We start from the raw sequence: 16,049 nt of genomic DNA on the forward strand, positions 1-16,049 counted from the left end.
TTTTAATGTCATGTTTTTATGGGCCTGTGCACTTAAACTTGCTTATTTATTTGTAAAAATGTTTATAGATTGAATTTGTAAAGTTATTGATAATTCCCCATCTATTTTCTTAAAGAAAGTGATTTGATTTGTTTGAATAAACAAATTGAAACTATGCTGTTGTCATGGATGATACTTGTTTTATAATATTAGTTGCACATTATTCACGTAAATCATGAACCAAGGAGTTTTTTTCTTTAGTGGTATCTGATTTAAAGTACATCTGTTGCATGCAATGCTATTATAAAGTAAAAGAGACTAGACAAACTCAAACATTTTATTTTTTAGTTCAACATTGCATATTTACCATTCATACACATATTGCTTTCTTGTTAACCCCAGGAAAGAGGAAAATAAAGAGAATTGCTTATTTAAAAAACTTTTTGCATCACGTTTTCCTGATACATGAGGTAATTCTGAATAAGTACAGGGATCAATAGTATATGTAAATAAAACCTTTTTCTCTGTCTAGCCCATAAAATGTCTTCCCCTTTTCTTTCTCAGTTACTCAATAATGGAGTTGAGCAGTAAAGCCAAGGGGGCACTTGTCACTGAATAAATGTATAGAGCGATAAAACACAGTCTAATAAGACGAGGTGCTGTTTTAAACCTATTGCACATCCTGTATTCCAACATTAGGGTTCCTATGGCTGAGTTTACAGGTTTACAAAGCAGTGAGAGAGGCAGCCTTCCTAGAGGCCAGCATTCCAGATTGGACAGTTTTCCAGTATCTCATGCAGCAAATGCATTCCAGTTTTAACATGCTAGTTCAACCATATGCTTTGGTGCTGCTTATCGCTTAAGGACAAAGTTATACTAATGTGCATGACACAATGTCTTGGCAAAGGAATACGGACTGTGCAAACCGAGTTGAAATTGTTAAACACAACATGCATCGATGACATCAAACAACTTAATATGGTTTCTACTCGCACACATTTTCCTTTGACCTGAGACAAGAAAATCCTTAAATTATGGAAACAGAGAAAGGCCCTTAAATAGTTTTACTAAGCCACACATAATCCTTAATAGTCATAAAGAGTTATTATATGCACTCGATGTGTGTCCATCACACTGGAAGATTTATTTTTAAATGAAGTCTTACAAACGTTTAAGGTCAGGTAAAGTGGAAACTAATAAAATTATATTTGAGGGTTGGAAAAATAAATGAAAAGCATCCTGCACAGTTTTGTAGGCAGAAACTCAACACACCAAAAACCTGCAAACTCTAATCGAGACCTAAACTGCTACATTTAATTGTTTTCATGACTGCGGATTTGGGTAATGAAGTCTCTGCAGACTACCGGGAAATAGCTGGAGGAAGAAGCCCAGCCCGGTGCTCTCCTACTGACCAACAGTCAACAATTTCTTTGGGAAAAAGTATAAATATGTCTCAACAGCATTCAAACTTGGTGATAAACATGCAAAGTGTCAGAGTGCATCCCAAAGGGGTGAAGATTTGATACATATTTCTACAATTCAAAATATTACTCTTTTACCAAATGACTGTGCCAAAAATACACTAGTAGCACTTTTCTGATTTAAAATGGAAGACCTGGATCATAAAGATAGCTGAACAACCATGTAGCTCGACAAGAAGGAAGGGAGAAACACGACACCACTACGGGTTAGAAATGAAACCTGATTAGACATGCAAAAGTCTGACGGCTGCATCTGTCAGTGCGCTCTCAACAAGTAAAACCTTTTCTTATTCAGACTGGATCCAACAAATATGAGGAGTCCAGAGGATCCAGCCCCCTCAGTCACACAACCAGATTTTGTTCGTCCAATAAAAAAAGAGCTTGACACCTGGGTCATAGATGTTTAGGAAAGGAAATAAATTACACATGTCTATTAAAAAAAGCTCATTAACAGCCCGTGTTTTACAGCCACAAGCAAAGTATTGTTTATATTTTAGTATTTAATGTCCACAGCATAGGATGATATACTAATGTTCCATTAGCGTCAATTACTCTCGTACCCTGTAGAAAACAAGGTCTGCTTGTCTACATCTGCAGGTTACATGATGGATCAGCTTAATGAGTGGGTTTGGATATGGCTTGTCAAGGCAGTGTGTCTGTATCATCTCCATCTGCTCGGAGTAGACGCTCCACGTAAACAGCCCGACAACGAGTGTTGTACTGAACCGAGAAGATTGTGATAATCTATGACTCCTGAGTTGCTGACAAGTGTAAATACAAGGGCTGGAGAGTATGGAAGCCATATTGACAAATATTATTATTATCATACAGTACGATTATGGTAAGTTTTCTCCGCGTTCATTTACTGAAGATAATTTGGGGGATGTCTGTCCATTTTCAGGCTTTGACATTTTTACAATGGATATTAATAACGCAAGTAAATAACACGCTTAATGTAAATCTCATCCTATTAATTATGCTGCTGCAGTAAAAAGTTTCCATGTGCAGCTTGATTTCTTTAATAGGCTCTTTGTTGTTAGTTCAAACCAATATAATGTGAATGTACAACTCAAATATATAATAGTTACGACTTCCAAACAGAAGTTATCCGAGCGGAGCTTACAGTAAGAACTTCAAGCTAGGATTGGCCGACAAGAGAAGGATGACTTGATGGTACCGTCGGTGCAAATGCACCACTATCACCACTTGGATTTACGGTTTGTTTTTGCATTAAAAAAACATTTGCATGATGAGGACCAGTGGTATTGCATTTGGCAAGCACGTCATCACCAACCTCCTGGTCTTTAAGTGGACGCAGCTTAGTAGAAAGCTGACAGCTGCAAAGAGACATAGCACATAGCTGGACGTGAATGTGTTGGTGTGTGCGTGCTCAGCGGGTGCTGTTGGTGCTCCAGTCGTAAGGGAGGAAGCTGACTTTGGTCTTCCCAGCAGAAAGGACACCCTGCAGGCTGGTCTTCTTTGGAGAGTCTCCCATGTGCTCCACCACCCACTTCAGCAGCTACAGAGGACAAGGAGGGAGAAAAATAAAACAATCTGTAAGGTTCACGGTCGGGTTAGTCTATATCCTCGACGTTCCGGGACTTCCGGGATTGCTCTGGTGCCACAGGAAATTCTGCCGGATGCGTGTAACAATGTCTGTGTTCCTACACTTTCTTTGTGTTGGAATTTGAAACTCTGTGGATCCATGAGGGCTATGGTAACTGCTCCTCAGATCTCTGCATTAAAACAGTAAGCTAGACTGTCTGTCCAATCTGTGTTGTCGGTTGCACGACTAAAACAACCTTTGAACGTACACTTTCCACTAAAACAAGTTCCTTCCCGAGGCAATTCTGCAGCGACACCAAGCGGAGCGTAGCGCCGCCCATGACGATTCTGATTGGTTGCCAATAAACCAGAGCACGTTTTTCTTCCATCCCGGAATGCAGTGTGGACTGACCATTACTGGGTTTTTAATATCACCATCTCTTTCTGCCAGTGTATAGCTGTTTTAACCATGGCTTGTTATATTAAGTCCATTGACCTAAGTACTGTACTTCTACTCCACTACATTTGGAGGAAAATATTGTACGCTTTTGTTATTTTGCTGATTTTGCTGAAGAAAAAAGAGACATAACATGATATATATATGATGTATTATAATTAGCCCCACCTTTACCAGCTGCAACATTAAAGTCATGTACAGATTAATGCATCACTAATCATAATCTAGTATTGTAATATATATGATTCTGAAATGGGCCATTCTGCATAGTGGGTACTTGTACTTTTGGTACTGGTACATTTATAAGTATAAATGGGTTTAATGCAAGACATTTACTTGTAACAGAGTATTTTTACACTGTTGTATTGCTGTTTATACTTAAGTAAAAGATCTGAATATGTGTTCTACCACTGCTGTCGTCTGGGACTAAGACCACAAGGTCGGCAGTCATAACTACCTTTTCATCAGTTCCTCCAAAGTCAGCTTTGTACCACTTGAATATCTGACTGAGTCGCACTTCTCTTTTCCCAGAATCCACCATACAGGCGTCGTCATTCTCCAGGAAGGCCTCAGCTGCTGTGCGGAGCTGGCTGTCAATGTCCTGATAGAGTTGAGTAGATCAGAATTCAAGCCCTAAGTATTTACCAGATATGTAGATGACCAAGTAGTTTGGAAATGTGCTTACCTGTGGAGTGTATGTTTTGATTGGTGGGCAGCCCTTTGCGCCACAGTTCAAGGCAAAGTGAATGAGGGGCTCAGCATCGGGAAGGGCCACCTAGTGGATACCATACGAAATGGAATTCTTTGTTACATTAATTGTTCTGCACACAAGTGTCATTGGTGAAGTAGTGAAATGTTCAGCTATGATTTAACAGAATGTCTGAATACCTGTAGTCGCGGGTCTGTTTTGGAGAAGGGCCTTAGAAGCTGTGCGACACCTTTTCTGTTCCCTCTCAGAACACCATTCTCAATGTCCTGTAATGTAAACACTTCTCCTCCAATTAGGTAGCTCACATAGTTGAAGAACTATAAAAAAGAAGAAGACAGGGAACAATATATTTAATATAATGGCATCCATTCTTGCTTAAATACGATGTTGACTGAATCAAATAGTAAGATAATCTTAAATATAACAAAAGGTTAAAATAACATGACCTTTCATGCCTCTTAGTGTGGATGTTTTCTTTTCTTTTTTCTGTGCATTTTCGTCTGGATGTAATTAGTGTAAATCAGCACCACAAATGGCTATCCTCAATTTCAATAAAGAAATATCAGCCGAGCATTATTATTATTATAAAAAAAACAACAACGTTTAGCAGTAGTGGATAGCTGTTCATAGGCTTAACTCTCAAGAGCTCAACAGTAACAGCCCACCTTTTAAACGGCTCTGGTTTCAGAAGTGATTTTTACTATTCAATAACTACTCAGACATTTCATTAACTGCTTATATAAAGAGTTTAAACATTTTGAAAACGCCAAAAATGGCAACAGTACAAGACTGTGTAGATAAACAGTCATAGACATTGATGGGAGCAGTCAGCAAGTTTGGTTAACATTTCACGTCAAGTCAAGTCAAACTTTATTCCTCCCCAGAGGAGCAATTGATTTCCATGGTAACAGCGAGCTCCCCCAATCAGACACGTCACGGTTATGTTTAGGATTATGGGTAATGTAGAATTTCTCCATGACATCGCATAAAAGCATAGCAGAGAATAAAACATGTTTTTTCTTAAAACAAGGTTAATATCATACGGACAAGCGGCTTTTACAGGAGCTCATGGTCAGTGTACCTTGGGTGGTTTAGACATAAATCGCTAATCCTCAAAACCCCTTTGAAGAAAATGAATTGGATGATTTTTACTTCCGGAACCACACTGTTGAGCTCTATAGGGACTCTGTGGACAGGGGATTTTTATCTTTGAGTGCAGCTGTGTGATCATACTCTGTATCTTTGCCACATGTTGGAGGGGGCCCCCAGGCGTAGGTACCCATGGATGACCAAGGCGTTGTAGATGTTGATGAAGAAGGCCAGCTTCTCCTCCCGACTGAGCGAAAGCAGCTCCACCCTCTGCAGCTGAATGGCTAGCTCACAGTAACGCTCAAAGGCAGGGTTGACTGACATGCCCTTGTAGTCCACAGACTGTGGGAGCAAGGACAACACATAAAGTACATAACCTTACAGTTCAAAACAACCAAACATACAGATGAATACCCTCGGCGTCAGAAGCCTAGAGGCGATGAGGACATTACCTTGCCATCAGCAGAGAGATGCTCGGAGAACAATTTCAAAACCAACTCCCGTACAAGCAAAGAGAGCTCAGCAGCTGAGACAGAGAGAGAGTGACAGAGTGTTAATGTTTTGTAGGTTTAATAGCGTTTTGAGGCAAAAATAGACCAATAAGTGAATGGTAAAAGCAGCTGTCTTAGCATCTTAACAATAACTGGATCTTTTTATGAGATATACTCAATGTTTTGCTGTAATGTAAAAATCAACACAGTTCATAACCCAATTTCAAAACATTAACCCCTGAGCTGGGACAACATTGTGGGGGTGTTACTGTTACAGATTGTGCTCTTACATAATCCATAAGTGAATATTTAAAAGTGGCTGTGAAATAAACCCAAGGAAAAGAAAGGAATAACATAAAAATAAGGCTAACTTTGATGTTGTACAAATGAGATTGCCATTAGGAAACATTACCCGTGAGAAAAGCACGTCGCAGATAAGTCCAAGAGAAGAAACGGCCAAGCATAATCACACTAACACTTACAAAAGCAGTGTGATTGTAATCACCTCGGTGTTGTACTGCACGGATTAGCTTGTTAGTTAGCCTCTAGAGGTATGCAACATTCAGGTATGAATATAAGACAGAGCCAGGCAACCACCAGCACAGAACAAGAAAAAGGATTAATCTGTCAAAAAGAATGCGGCAAACCTGCAGAAACACAAACATGGTTTTGAAATAGGGCTTCAATGATGTATGTATGTATATATGTATGTATGTATGTATTCAGGCCAACTTTTCATTTTTTTTCTTCAGGTGCTATCAGTATCAGTTCAGGAGTTCTTGATACATTAGATAACAGAAATTATAGGGCTCAATTTAATTTCCCAAACATGTTTCTTATACAATGTATTATCAAACACACTGCATTTTTTCATGCTCATACTGAATCACAGCCATCATACAGGAGGTGAGTATAGAAGTGACTGAGGGAATGAAGGCCATACAGTATATCAGATAAATCATGAAGCTCTACTTCAGTTCTTCCTGCCACAAAGCTCACTGACATAATACACAAACCCAAGCAAACCCTAAAGGTCATTCACCAAACCAGCAGCAAAGAAAGGACAGGAGTTTTAGAGAGCATTTGAAGGACCCCAGTCAGCATGGACCTGAAATGCGATGTGTGTATGCCCCAAAGCCTGATCCAGTCCTGACCTACCCTGGATGGGACTGCAGGCTGCCGTCTGTCCTGCGTTGAGGGCTGAATGAGGGTCATCCTCCAACAGCCTGTACAGTGTGTCTTTCCCTTTTCCAAAACTGCCATCCTGCTGCCCACAGCCACGCACACTGACCATGTACTTCTTCTGCAACAATGCTTGGGCAGTATTACAGGCCTCAGCACTGGCTAACATACACATGGCCACAGTCAAGAGTTGGCAGATAGTTCAATGAGTTTCCAAATTGTTCTAATAACTTCTACAAAAATCAAACTGACACAACACTAAAAGCTTGTTTTACTGCAGGTCTGCGACCTTACTTACCCATGCCTTTCTCTTTCTGCAGCCAGTCAACCAGTTGATCACCTGGGAAGCTCTTTTTGTACAAAGTAAGGCCCCTCCAATGACTGCCAATCACAGTGCCATGTTTCAGGTCTTCTACCACGTCCGCCAACTCATCCCTCTCACACATAAACTCTGAGGGCGGGGATATGCCAAGCCACACATGTACAAGCACAAAAAAATACCCATGTTCATTCATACCCACACGCATGAAAGACAAGTATGTGCAGTCCAGCATGTGCGCAAAAAAAAGAAAATCTAGTTGGTGGGAAAGGAAGCACCTAAATCATTTATTCTGGTCATAGCTTCTCTATATCCAGCATGGCGGATTTACATTTTAAAACATTGTGAAACAAAACAACATTGCGCTATGCAGGTTTAATGGAGAAAACACAAACAAAAAAACTAAACATTGCACACAAATGAGTTATGCATCTTCTCAAATTAATAATTCATGAGCAGAAGTGGGCAGAAAATAACATTGTGTTTCAATGTTAACAATGTCTACACTCTTATAAACCTGTCCGCGCTCTCAGGTCAGATGATCAGCTGCTCCTGACTGTGCCTAAAACTAAGCGTAAGCTCAGAGGGGGCCGTGCCTTTGCTGTGTCTGCCCCTAAACTATGGAATGATCTGCCTTTGCATGTAAAACAGGCCTCTTCTTTATCCGTTTTTAAAACCCTTATTAAAACCCATCTTTTCTCTTTGGCTTTTGACACAGTAAGATGTTGACTTCATTTACTTGTTCTTATTTGCTACTTTGTGTGTTTTTTTAATTGTATGGTTATTAATTATAAATGTCTTTGTTTATTTTCTGTACAGCACTTTGGTCAACTTTGGTTGTTGTAAAGCGCTTAACAAATAAAGTTGGTATGGTATGGTATGGTACTAAAAGGAATGTCAAAGCTAATCGAAATACTGTTCAACTGGCAAAATCCTTAGTATGGAAATGTGTTTCTCCAAAATCCAGACAAAACAGCATAGAATGCAAGTGAGTCATTAAGATTGACAACTTTACTATTATATAACCACATTTGCTGGGCTATACAGTGGCCTGTATGTACCTCAAAACAGCCAGAGTTGGCCAGTATTGCTGAAACAATGTCCAATCTACTGTCAGATGACTTTCAATCAAGACTGTTGAGAGAACAATGACTAATGGAATGAAAGCTTTGACATAATGATACAAATATGAAGGAATACATTCTATATTTGTAGGTCACACCGAATTCAAAACTTTCTCCACAAAAGGAAGTTTAAGCTCCCCTTTGGAAAGACTTTGTGAACACATTACTCCTAATTTCCATGGGATGCGAACGGCTGCGGATCCGCTCAGAAACGGCATCAGAGTAATTTGGTTTCCATTTAAGTCAACGTGTGTATTTCCACAGGATGCGGAACGACTGCAGAATGGCTGCAGCCCAGCTCAGGCGATCTGCTCATCCAAAGTATCAAGTTTCCTATCTCAACTGTCTGTGTCAGCAGTAGTGACAAGAGATGAGAACACACATCTGCTAGTACCCAAACATACATGCCAGCACTTAACGTAAACTACAGTTCCAAGTATAGTTCATCTGAGTCAATGCATCAAATTGAGGACGTTTTCCCCAGAGTCTGGTTCATTTCAAAACCCATTTCTGAGCAGATTAAACCAATCTGAAACTGATCTGGTTTTTAAACTGATCCTTAAACATTAAGCAAGTATGTGAAGACAACTAAAATTTGGAAAAAGCAAACTGTCAGACCAATAAATCCCTCACCTCCATCAGTCTCCCCAGATGTGTCCTCTGCTAGATTTTTGTCTGGTAGTGGTGGAGCATCTGCTGGAAGAGGCTCTCTCTTGACCACATTCACCAACCTCTGAAGCTCCTCAGGAGCCTGAGACAGTTAAACACACACAGTACAAACAAGTTGAAACATTACAAGAGATGAAAATCAGATTTTTTGACACTGTTGAAATATACGTTACAAGTTCAATAGTCAAATGGGGAAATGTTGCCACTCCTCACCAATTTCTGTAGATCATCGTTGCCCCCAACATGAATGTTGTTAAAGAAGATCTGAGGGACCGAGCTGCGTCCTGTCAACTCCTTCACTCTGGCTCTGAGCTCTGGATGCCTTCCCACATCCACATCACATACCGGTACTCCCAAACGTCCCAGGGTGGCTTTGGCCTGCACACAGTGTGGACAGCCCTGGATGGAGTACACCGTTACCCTGCCCAGTGCACTGCTGTCAAACTCCTCCATCTGCTGCACTTATGGAAAGACAAGAGGGCAAAGAGTTTTAAGCTGTAGCTGTCCAGAGAAAGTTGGCGGAGATCCATGTTACAAAAACCGTTTAGTGGTCCTCTTTCTGCTCTTAGCCACTGAACAAGTGTGGATTACACAGTAGATGTTTTATCCAACACATCCTAGCTATGTAAAGTTCCTATTTAAATGTTAATAATATTCACATTTTGGCCTGAATGAAGCCTTAAACTATTGCTTTCTTTCAGATAGTGGGAGGTCTTACATGTGGATTTTTGCAAGATATGTTGATCTCTTTGAGAGAGTATTAATTTGTTTTGGGTTGTATGTGTATGTGTATAGATGTGTAAGTGCATACGGAAATGTATTGTAAATTCATGCACGCATACATGTAAATTGATGTGCATACATGTGAACACACACACACACACACTTAGTGTTACCTGAAGGATATCTATTAGTAGTTTAGAGCGATGTTCTCCTGCTAAGGGATTTAAACCAGCAATCTCACAGTCATTTATAACTTGAGTAATAACTTAAGTTGAGGAACTTTTTTTGCCCGCCTTGCCTCATTTCTACTGACTTTGTGTGACGTTAGCCAATGTCACAGTTCCTCATTCATTGGTACACAGCTTTGGGCCAGCAGTCAGGCAATATTACTCTAGGCTTATCAAGGGCTAGATAACAACTCGTGTAGATGAAAACAGGCCAAAGTGCAAGTTGTCCTAGTTTCTCAAGAATTTAGATTTCTTTAAGTAGTTAGTGCAGTTAGTATGTACCGAATATGGAAGTGAAATCATACAATAAGCATATAAACTGACCCCGAGTGACTTTACAACACACGTTCTAATTTTGAGAATGGTTTTGTTAATTAGTTTTAGTAATTAGTTTTTCCAATGCAATTATTGTATAACGTTAAATATAACTGCAGATAAACAAAGCAGTTAATGAAGACTTTTTAATTTAAGAAAGGAAACTACGCTTGTGTGAGATCCCCAATTTGTAGATTTGCACTTAGTTTTAGAAAAAAAAGCTAAATTTTAAGGGCTGTATAGCGTTACCAACAAACAAGACTATAAAGTTAACATTACATTTCTAAAATTTGCTTTGGACTTCAGCAAGCGCATACATTGAAAAGCAATATACCTGGCAAGACTATAACAATAATCATTACTCATTTAGTGGCATATGAGTAACACTTTTTAACGCTGAATATTCGTTAACGTTAACCGTAGCTACAATACAACTTAACCAGAATGGCGTTAACAAGCTAATGTGGATATATTAGCAAATTATAACGGTATTTTACCTTTTATCGATTGACTCCCTTGCTTAATTCGGCAGTACAATTTTAAAACTCTGTTCCACTTAGTCCTGTTAACGAAAACATATTAGTTAATACATATGTTATACATAACGCCAGCTGAGAGGTCGCTTATCTTGCAGGTAAATTACCCAGCTGCACTGGCAGTGCATCATCATTGCGCTGGCTAGCCCATATTAGCTGCTATGGTTCAACTAGCTAGCTAGTCGCTTGTGTTATGATGCCTTCAGGTGCTCCTCGTAAACTTAACATTCTAGCTTGCTTGTCCGTAAATAATACCACCTAACAGCCTATGGACAACACCCATTGTTTTGAAATAGAAGCAGATTATTTCTGTTAACGCCATTCTGTCTTTTCTCCAGGATTAAATTGGCTTTTTATGAGCCTTCTTGACAAGAGAAGTGATGTTCGCAGTCCATGTAAGGTCCTGGGAGATGTCTCTCTAGCTTGTCTCATTTTATGTAAAGAAGAGCAGGTTCCTCTCTCCTCCTCCTGAAGTCAATAATCAGCTCTTTTTTTGGTGGAGTTAAGTGTCTGGTTATTGGGTCACCACCATAGACCGTTAATATTAAGTCTATGGCCACCACACAGCCAGTTTTTGAATGTCATCTCTGTAGGCAGACTACAACATTACAATAGCCAGTAACACGGTATAACACAGATTGTATAAAATAGGTTAGAATTTAGTAGTTAGGGTTGTTTGTGTGCATTTCAACCTTAAACTGCAACAATACTTATCGGTATAAATGCAGCTTGTTGTCAATTGTTGGACATACTGCCATACAAAGGCAACCATGGCTTTGCACGGAACGTTTTCCCACTGATACATGTTCCTGTACGGACACATTTATAGTAGGACACAAATGGACGAGGAGAAGATAGGTAGAAAAATTAAGGAGAACAGAAACGTTGTTTTCAGGTGTCGAAGATGTCAACGCTGTCAGAAACAGAGCGCGCAGGATTTACAAATATACTAAAGTCTATGTCAAAAGGCGACTTACTCTCCCTTTGTGACACAGTCACGAATAAGTTGATAGTTGTGGAAAACGTTACAGGTAACGTTATGGTTTCAGTCTGTTAACTTAGCTACAATACCAGACAGCAAGTTAGCTCGCATACTATTAGTTAATTACACTTAATGTTCTGATATGTTAACAGACAGGTTAATGTCAAACATATATTTCTTAAGGTAAAAGTGTATACGAGTGGTTGTTGACATATCCACCGCTGTAAATAAGTAACGTTCAGCTCTCGTCCTGTCCAACATAACAGAAGAGTTGGCACGAACTCATTCTAAAACGCGGAAGTAGAAGGTCGTACATTTCAGATCAGCGAGTCACAACAAGTTTACCAAGAAAGAAATAATGCATTTTCTCTCTGTGTGTGTGTGTGTGTGTGTGTGTGTGTGTGTGTGTGTTGTTTCGTTTTGCCACCCTCTCTCCTTTTCTGTGTTTGTGTGTCCCTGCAGCGCTTTCAAATGTCCCAGTGTGTTTGAAAAAATAAAGAATGCATTTTCGAAAATTGCCTTAGGCATAAGCTGACACCAAAACCGGAACTGCTGATGCTGTTTAACGTCTAGCTGAAGGATATTATGTTCGGATAATAAAAACATCCAACTATCTTGACCCTTTCCTTTGTTCATATAGAGGCTATGGAAACAATTCTCTTATACACTCAAAATGCTGAGGAGCTCCTGAAGAGGAAGAAGGTTTATCGCGAACTCATATTCAAGTACCTGGCCCAAGAAGGTGTGGCGATGCCCCCAAACAGTGAGAAACACCAGCTTGTGAAAAGGACACTGGAGCTTTGGTCGTCTGGGAAGGTAGGGACAGGAGGACATCCCAGATATGTTGACATGGTTAAATATACTGAAGTAACATTTAAGTAAGATGGTGATGGTGTTATGCTATGGTGTCAATATTGAGCTGTTGGCAGCATGTTTTATTGGAACATGACTAAGTCCCCCAGGCTTGGACATATATTTGAGTAAGCTATATCAATAACGTCTCATTTCTTTAAGACCGTGGTTGACAGAAGCCTTCCAGGAGAGAGATATAGGGCTGAGGTGGACTTTGACCCAGTGGTCCTCGGCCAGCAGTTCTGCCAGTGGTTTTTCCAACTCCTAAACAGTCAAAACCCCTTGCTGGGCCAGCCCCCTCAGGACTGGGGACCACAACACTTCTGGCCAGATGTGAAACTACGTCTCTTCTCTACGTAAGAAAGCCATTATAATGCCATGTAAGGCAATAGAAATTAAGCTATCGGAGATGTTTGTATTTAGCTTTCTGTGTTAACAGCAGTTATATATTTTGGGCAGGCCAATTGTCTCATTCTTCTGCAAATAACAATACCATCATAATAATGTAAAAGATGTGATAAGCACAGAGAAGTTTGAACTTGACCTGTGTTTTACAATAGTTACAATTAACTTAATAAAAACTCCAAAGTAAATTGTGATGACAGAGCTGTGTCCCCCTTTTCAGAGCCGGCCACGAGCAGGTGGATGAGTTCCTGGGTGCTGAACTGGTTAGCAGTCGTCTCCTGGCCTTGACTGGGGATGAGCACCTCCTCCTCAGTCCCAACATGCAGCCTAATGGCTTCAGGACGCTGACCTCCCCCCATGGCCTGGTACTAGTGGCTGTAGCTGGGACCATCCACAGGGGCGAAACCTGTCTGGGCATCTTTGAGCAAATATTTGGCCTCATCCGCACTCCGCTGGAGAAAAACAGCTGGAAGATCAAGTTTGTCAACCTTAAGATCAAAGCGCAGGATGCTCTGGGTGGGACAGACGTGGTAGCGCCTGCCTTGAGTTACAACTCCACCGAATTGCAGCTTCTCGGCAGTTGATGACTCGTCGAACTTGCCCAAATGTGTTTAGAACATGGCATGTGTGCTGGCAAAAAACACTCTCCTAAGTTATGTTTAGCATTTCAGGATGTAAAGGTAGGGGGACATGGTTGCATCTAAACGTACTTGGTACATCATTGATGTAACATCAACACATGACAAAGCTTGAGAAAAGTTTACTCTGTTGTTTTCTGCTTTGCACAAAATGCAAATTGGCTGCTTCTGGATTTGGAACATTTTGCCTCAAATATACCGAACTTTGATGCAAATTGTGTTGCTTTTGCATCCTGTGCCTTAGATAAAAGATGTTAAAATTTAAATACAGACATGGATGTTCTTATGTAAATATGTATGATATCAAATATAAAAAAATATATATTAACACATGTGCTCTATCCAGTAATGACAAGTAGGGAACTACTTGCAAACAGAATAAATATTATTAGTTCATTTGACAATACGGTCTAATAAAATATTAACCTCAGAGGTTCAAAAACATGAATACATGGAAATGGTGCATTAAAATGATTCAAACCTATGCTGGGCTGGTTGGTTAGTGTGTAGTTTGATTCCGATGGACTCCTTAGACAAGATGGTGCTCACCCAACTTGCCTATGACCCTATTTTCCCATTGAGAGACGAGAGCAAAAAATTAGGCTTGTTCGAGATGAGCCAGGTCTGCGCAGAATCGATCACCGGCGATCGGCGCCGGTTGCATGCCGGTTAGATCTGTGTCCGACTTGATCCCAACTTGCTCTGACGTCATGCACACGTGGGCAACGGAAATCTCACGAGAGCAAGGTGGCCGCAGTTCTGAGACCCAGGCGGCGCAGTTGCTTTTCACCGACTGCAAGAGCCAGGCGGACCCAGGCGGACCCAGAGCATGCTGGGAAACGCCGGCTTCTCAGCTGATTTAACCCCTGATTGGTTTACAACATGATGACGTTTTATATAAACTTTTTAGTGTTTTTGAATCGGAGGGATTTTAATTGCTATTTGTCTGATTTAAAGACTTATTCTGTACGGAACACGTGTTGTGTGGCTGATAGTTATGTTTAGAAGTCAGAGAGACTAAATCTGATCAGATCACGGATCATCTCCGGTCTGTTGTTTATTAAAATCAGCAACAGATCACATGTAGAACACTTTGACAGCTACTCTGTCATCATTAAAACAACTAGACACTGTGTACCAGCTGATATGTGCGTCTGATTATATTTTATTTATTTCAAAAATCTCAGATCATTTATTTTCTCGCATATAATAAAGATACACATCTAGCTCGGTAGCTAGCTGCCTGTTCTCAGAACACACGAAAACACGGTCTCTGTAGACAGCCCAGGGTCTACAAACGGAAACAAGAACAAACTGCAGCCACCTGCATCACGAAGCACACACAACAAGTGGTCCAGCATTCCAGCCAATAACAGACAAGAAGGATTTGGCGCTAGGGGTGGGGACAAGTCTAATCTGCTGTTTAAGCATATTGATTGGCATATTCATTAACCAATCAAATTTTGAGTTTGTCCTGTTGGAGAACCCAGCCACCTATAGCTAGCTACATTTTTCGGACGCTCGGTTTACGTCGGCCGCGAGGCTAAACTAGTTAGCATCACATATGCGTAGCAGTAACGTTAGTTCAAGTTCGTTCCGAGTTTTAGATGTAAAGGTAATGAAAGAAAGGATGTACTTGTTCCCTCAATTGATGAGCAGCTTTTGGTAAGTTTAATGGATTTGTCTAAATTTTAGTGAAATGATTTTGATGACTTTAGATTGTTGCTGCTGGTTTTAAATGCTCGAGCGTGTCAGGGGCCGCTGTGCCGTTGTGTGTGTGCGTGGTGACGTGTGTGTTGTTGAGCTGCAGCCCCTTGGCTGGAAGCCTGTTGCGTCGCCGATTGTGTAATTTGTGTTTTGGGTAACTTTGTGTTCGTCGTGTAAGTAAATGTCACCGGTTGTTGTGGGTTTGTTTTGGTTTCTTTGGAAAAGACATTCATTTGGACTGTATGTGATGCAGCATCCTGCCATACATCACCGTGTGTTCATGTCTCTGCAATAGTGGATTGGAACATAGACTGTATAAGGTCAGAACTCTCTGTGTTGAGCCTTGTGTTAAATGTATTTAATCGACAGGATTATGTCCTAGTGTCATGCTGAAGTTATTCCAATGTGGTTTAATTGCAGTTGATTAGTACTGGAGGTGTAAAATTAAATAGCACCATGCACAGCTGTGGCGAGAATGACAGCCTAGTTGTTAAGTGCTTGTTTGTTTTTTGTGTGTTCTATTTATCCTGGGGCACAGTATGATTTGGCACACAAATGCCTGATGAATGCAAGTCTCATTGGTCTTTAACCAAAGCAGAATAATGATTACTTTGAATTT

At 40.4% G+C, this 16,049-nt stretch overlaps 2 protein-coding genes across 4 annotated transcripts; one reads left to right on the forward strand and one right to left on the reverse strand.

Annotated features, from left to right (window-relative positions):
* Window positions 1-300: 300 nt before the first annotated feature.
* On the reverse strand, window positions 301-11,151 carry zgc:152951 (uncharacterized protein LOC569013 homolog). Of its 3 annotated transcripts, none has more exons than XM_034884999.1 (12): window positions 10,954-11,151; window positions 10,808-10,872; window positions 9,259-9,498; window positions 9,010-9,127; window positions 7,232-7,384; window positions 6,910-7,095; window positions 5,713-5,786; window positions 5,405-5,602; window positions 4,351-4,488; window positions 4,148-4,237; window positions 3,920-4,063; window positions 301-2,979 (listed from the first exon to the last, which is right to left on the reverse strand). In XM_034884999.1, exons 3-12 carry the CDS (start codon window positions 9,496-9,498, stop codon window positions 2,851-2,853), a joined length of 1,470 nt encoding a protein of 489 aa, XP_034740890.1. In that variant the 5' UTR covers window positions 10,808-10,872; window positions 10,954-11,151; the 3' UTR covers window positions 301-2,850. The 3 variants fall into 3 exon arrangements, with proteins under 3 accessions (XP_034740890.1, XP_034740889.1, XP_034740891.1); XM_034884998.1 differs by having other exon boundaries at window positions 9,259-9,501; XM_034885000.1 differs by lacking the exon at window positions 6,910-7,095 and having other exon boundaries at window positions 9,259-9,501.
* A 490-nt stretch (window positions 11,152-11,641) lies between these two features.
* On the forward strand, window positions 11,642-14,137 carry c11h3orf38 (chromosome 11 C3orf38 homolog). Its single transcript, XM_034885772.1, has 4 exons — window positions 11,642-11,877; window positions 12,469-12,644; window positions 12,843-13,036; window positions 13,306-14,137. Exons 1-4 carry the CDS (start codon window positions 11,751-11,753, stop codon window positions 13,667-13,669), a joined length of 861 nt encoding a protein of 286 aa, XP_034741663.1. The 5' UTR covers window positions 11,642-11,750; the 3' UTR covers window positions 13,670-14,137.
* The last annotated feature ends 1,912 nt before the right edge of the window (window positions 14,138-16,049 follow it).

The sequence above is a fragment of the Etheostoma cragini genome, chromosome 11, assembly GCF_013103735.1.
Source record: "Etheostoma cragini isolate CJK2018 chromosome 11, CSU_Ecrag_1.0, whole genome shotgun sequence".
Lineage (NCBI taxonomy): Eukaryota > Metazoa > Chordata > Actinopteri > Perciformes > Percidae > Etheostoma > Etheostoma cragini.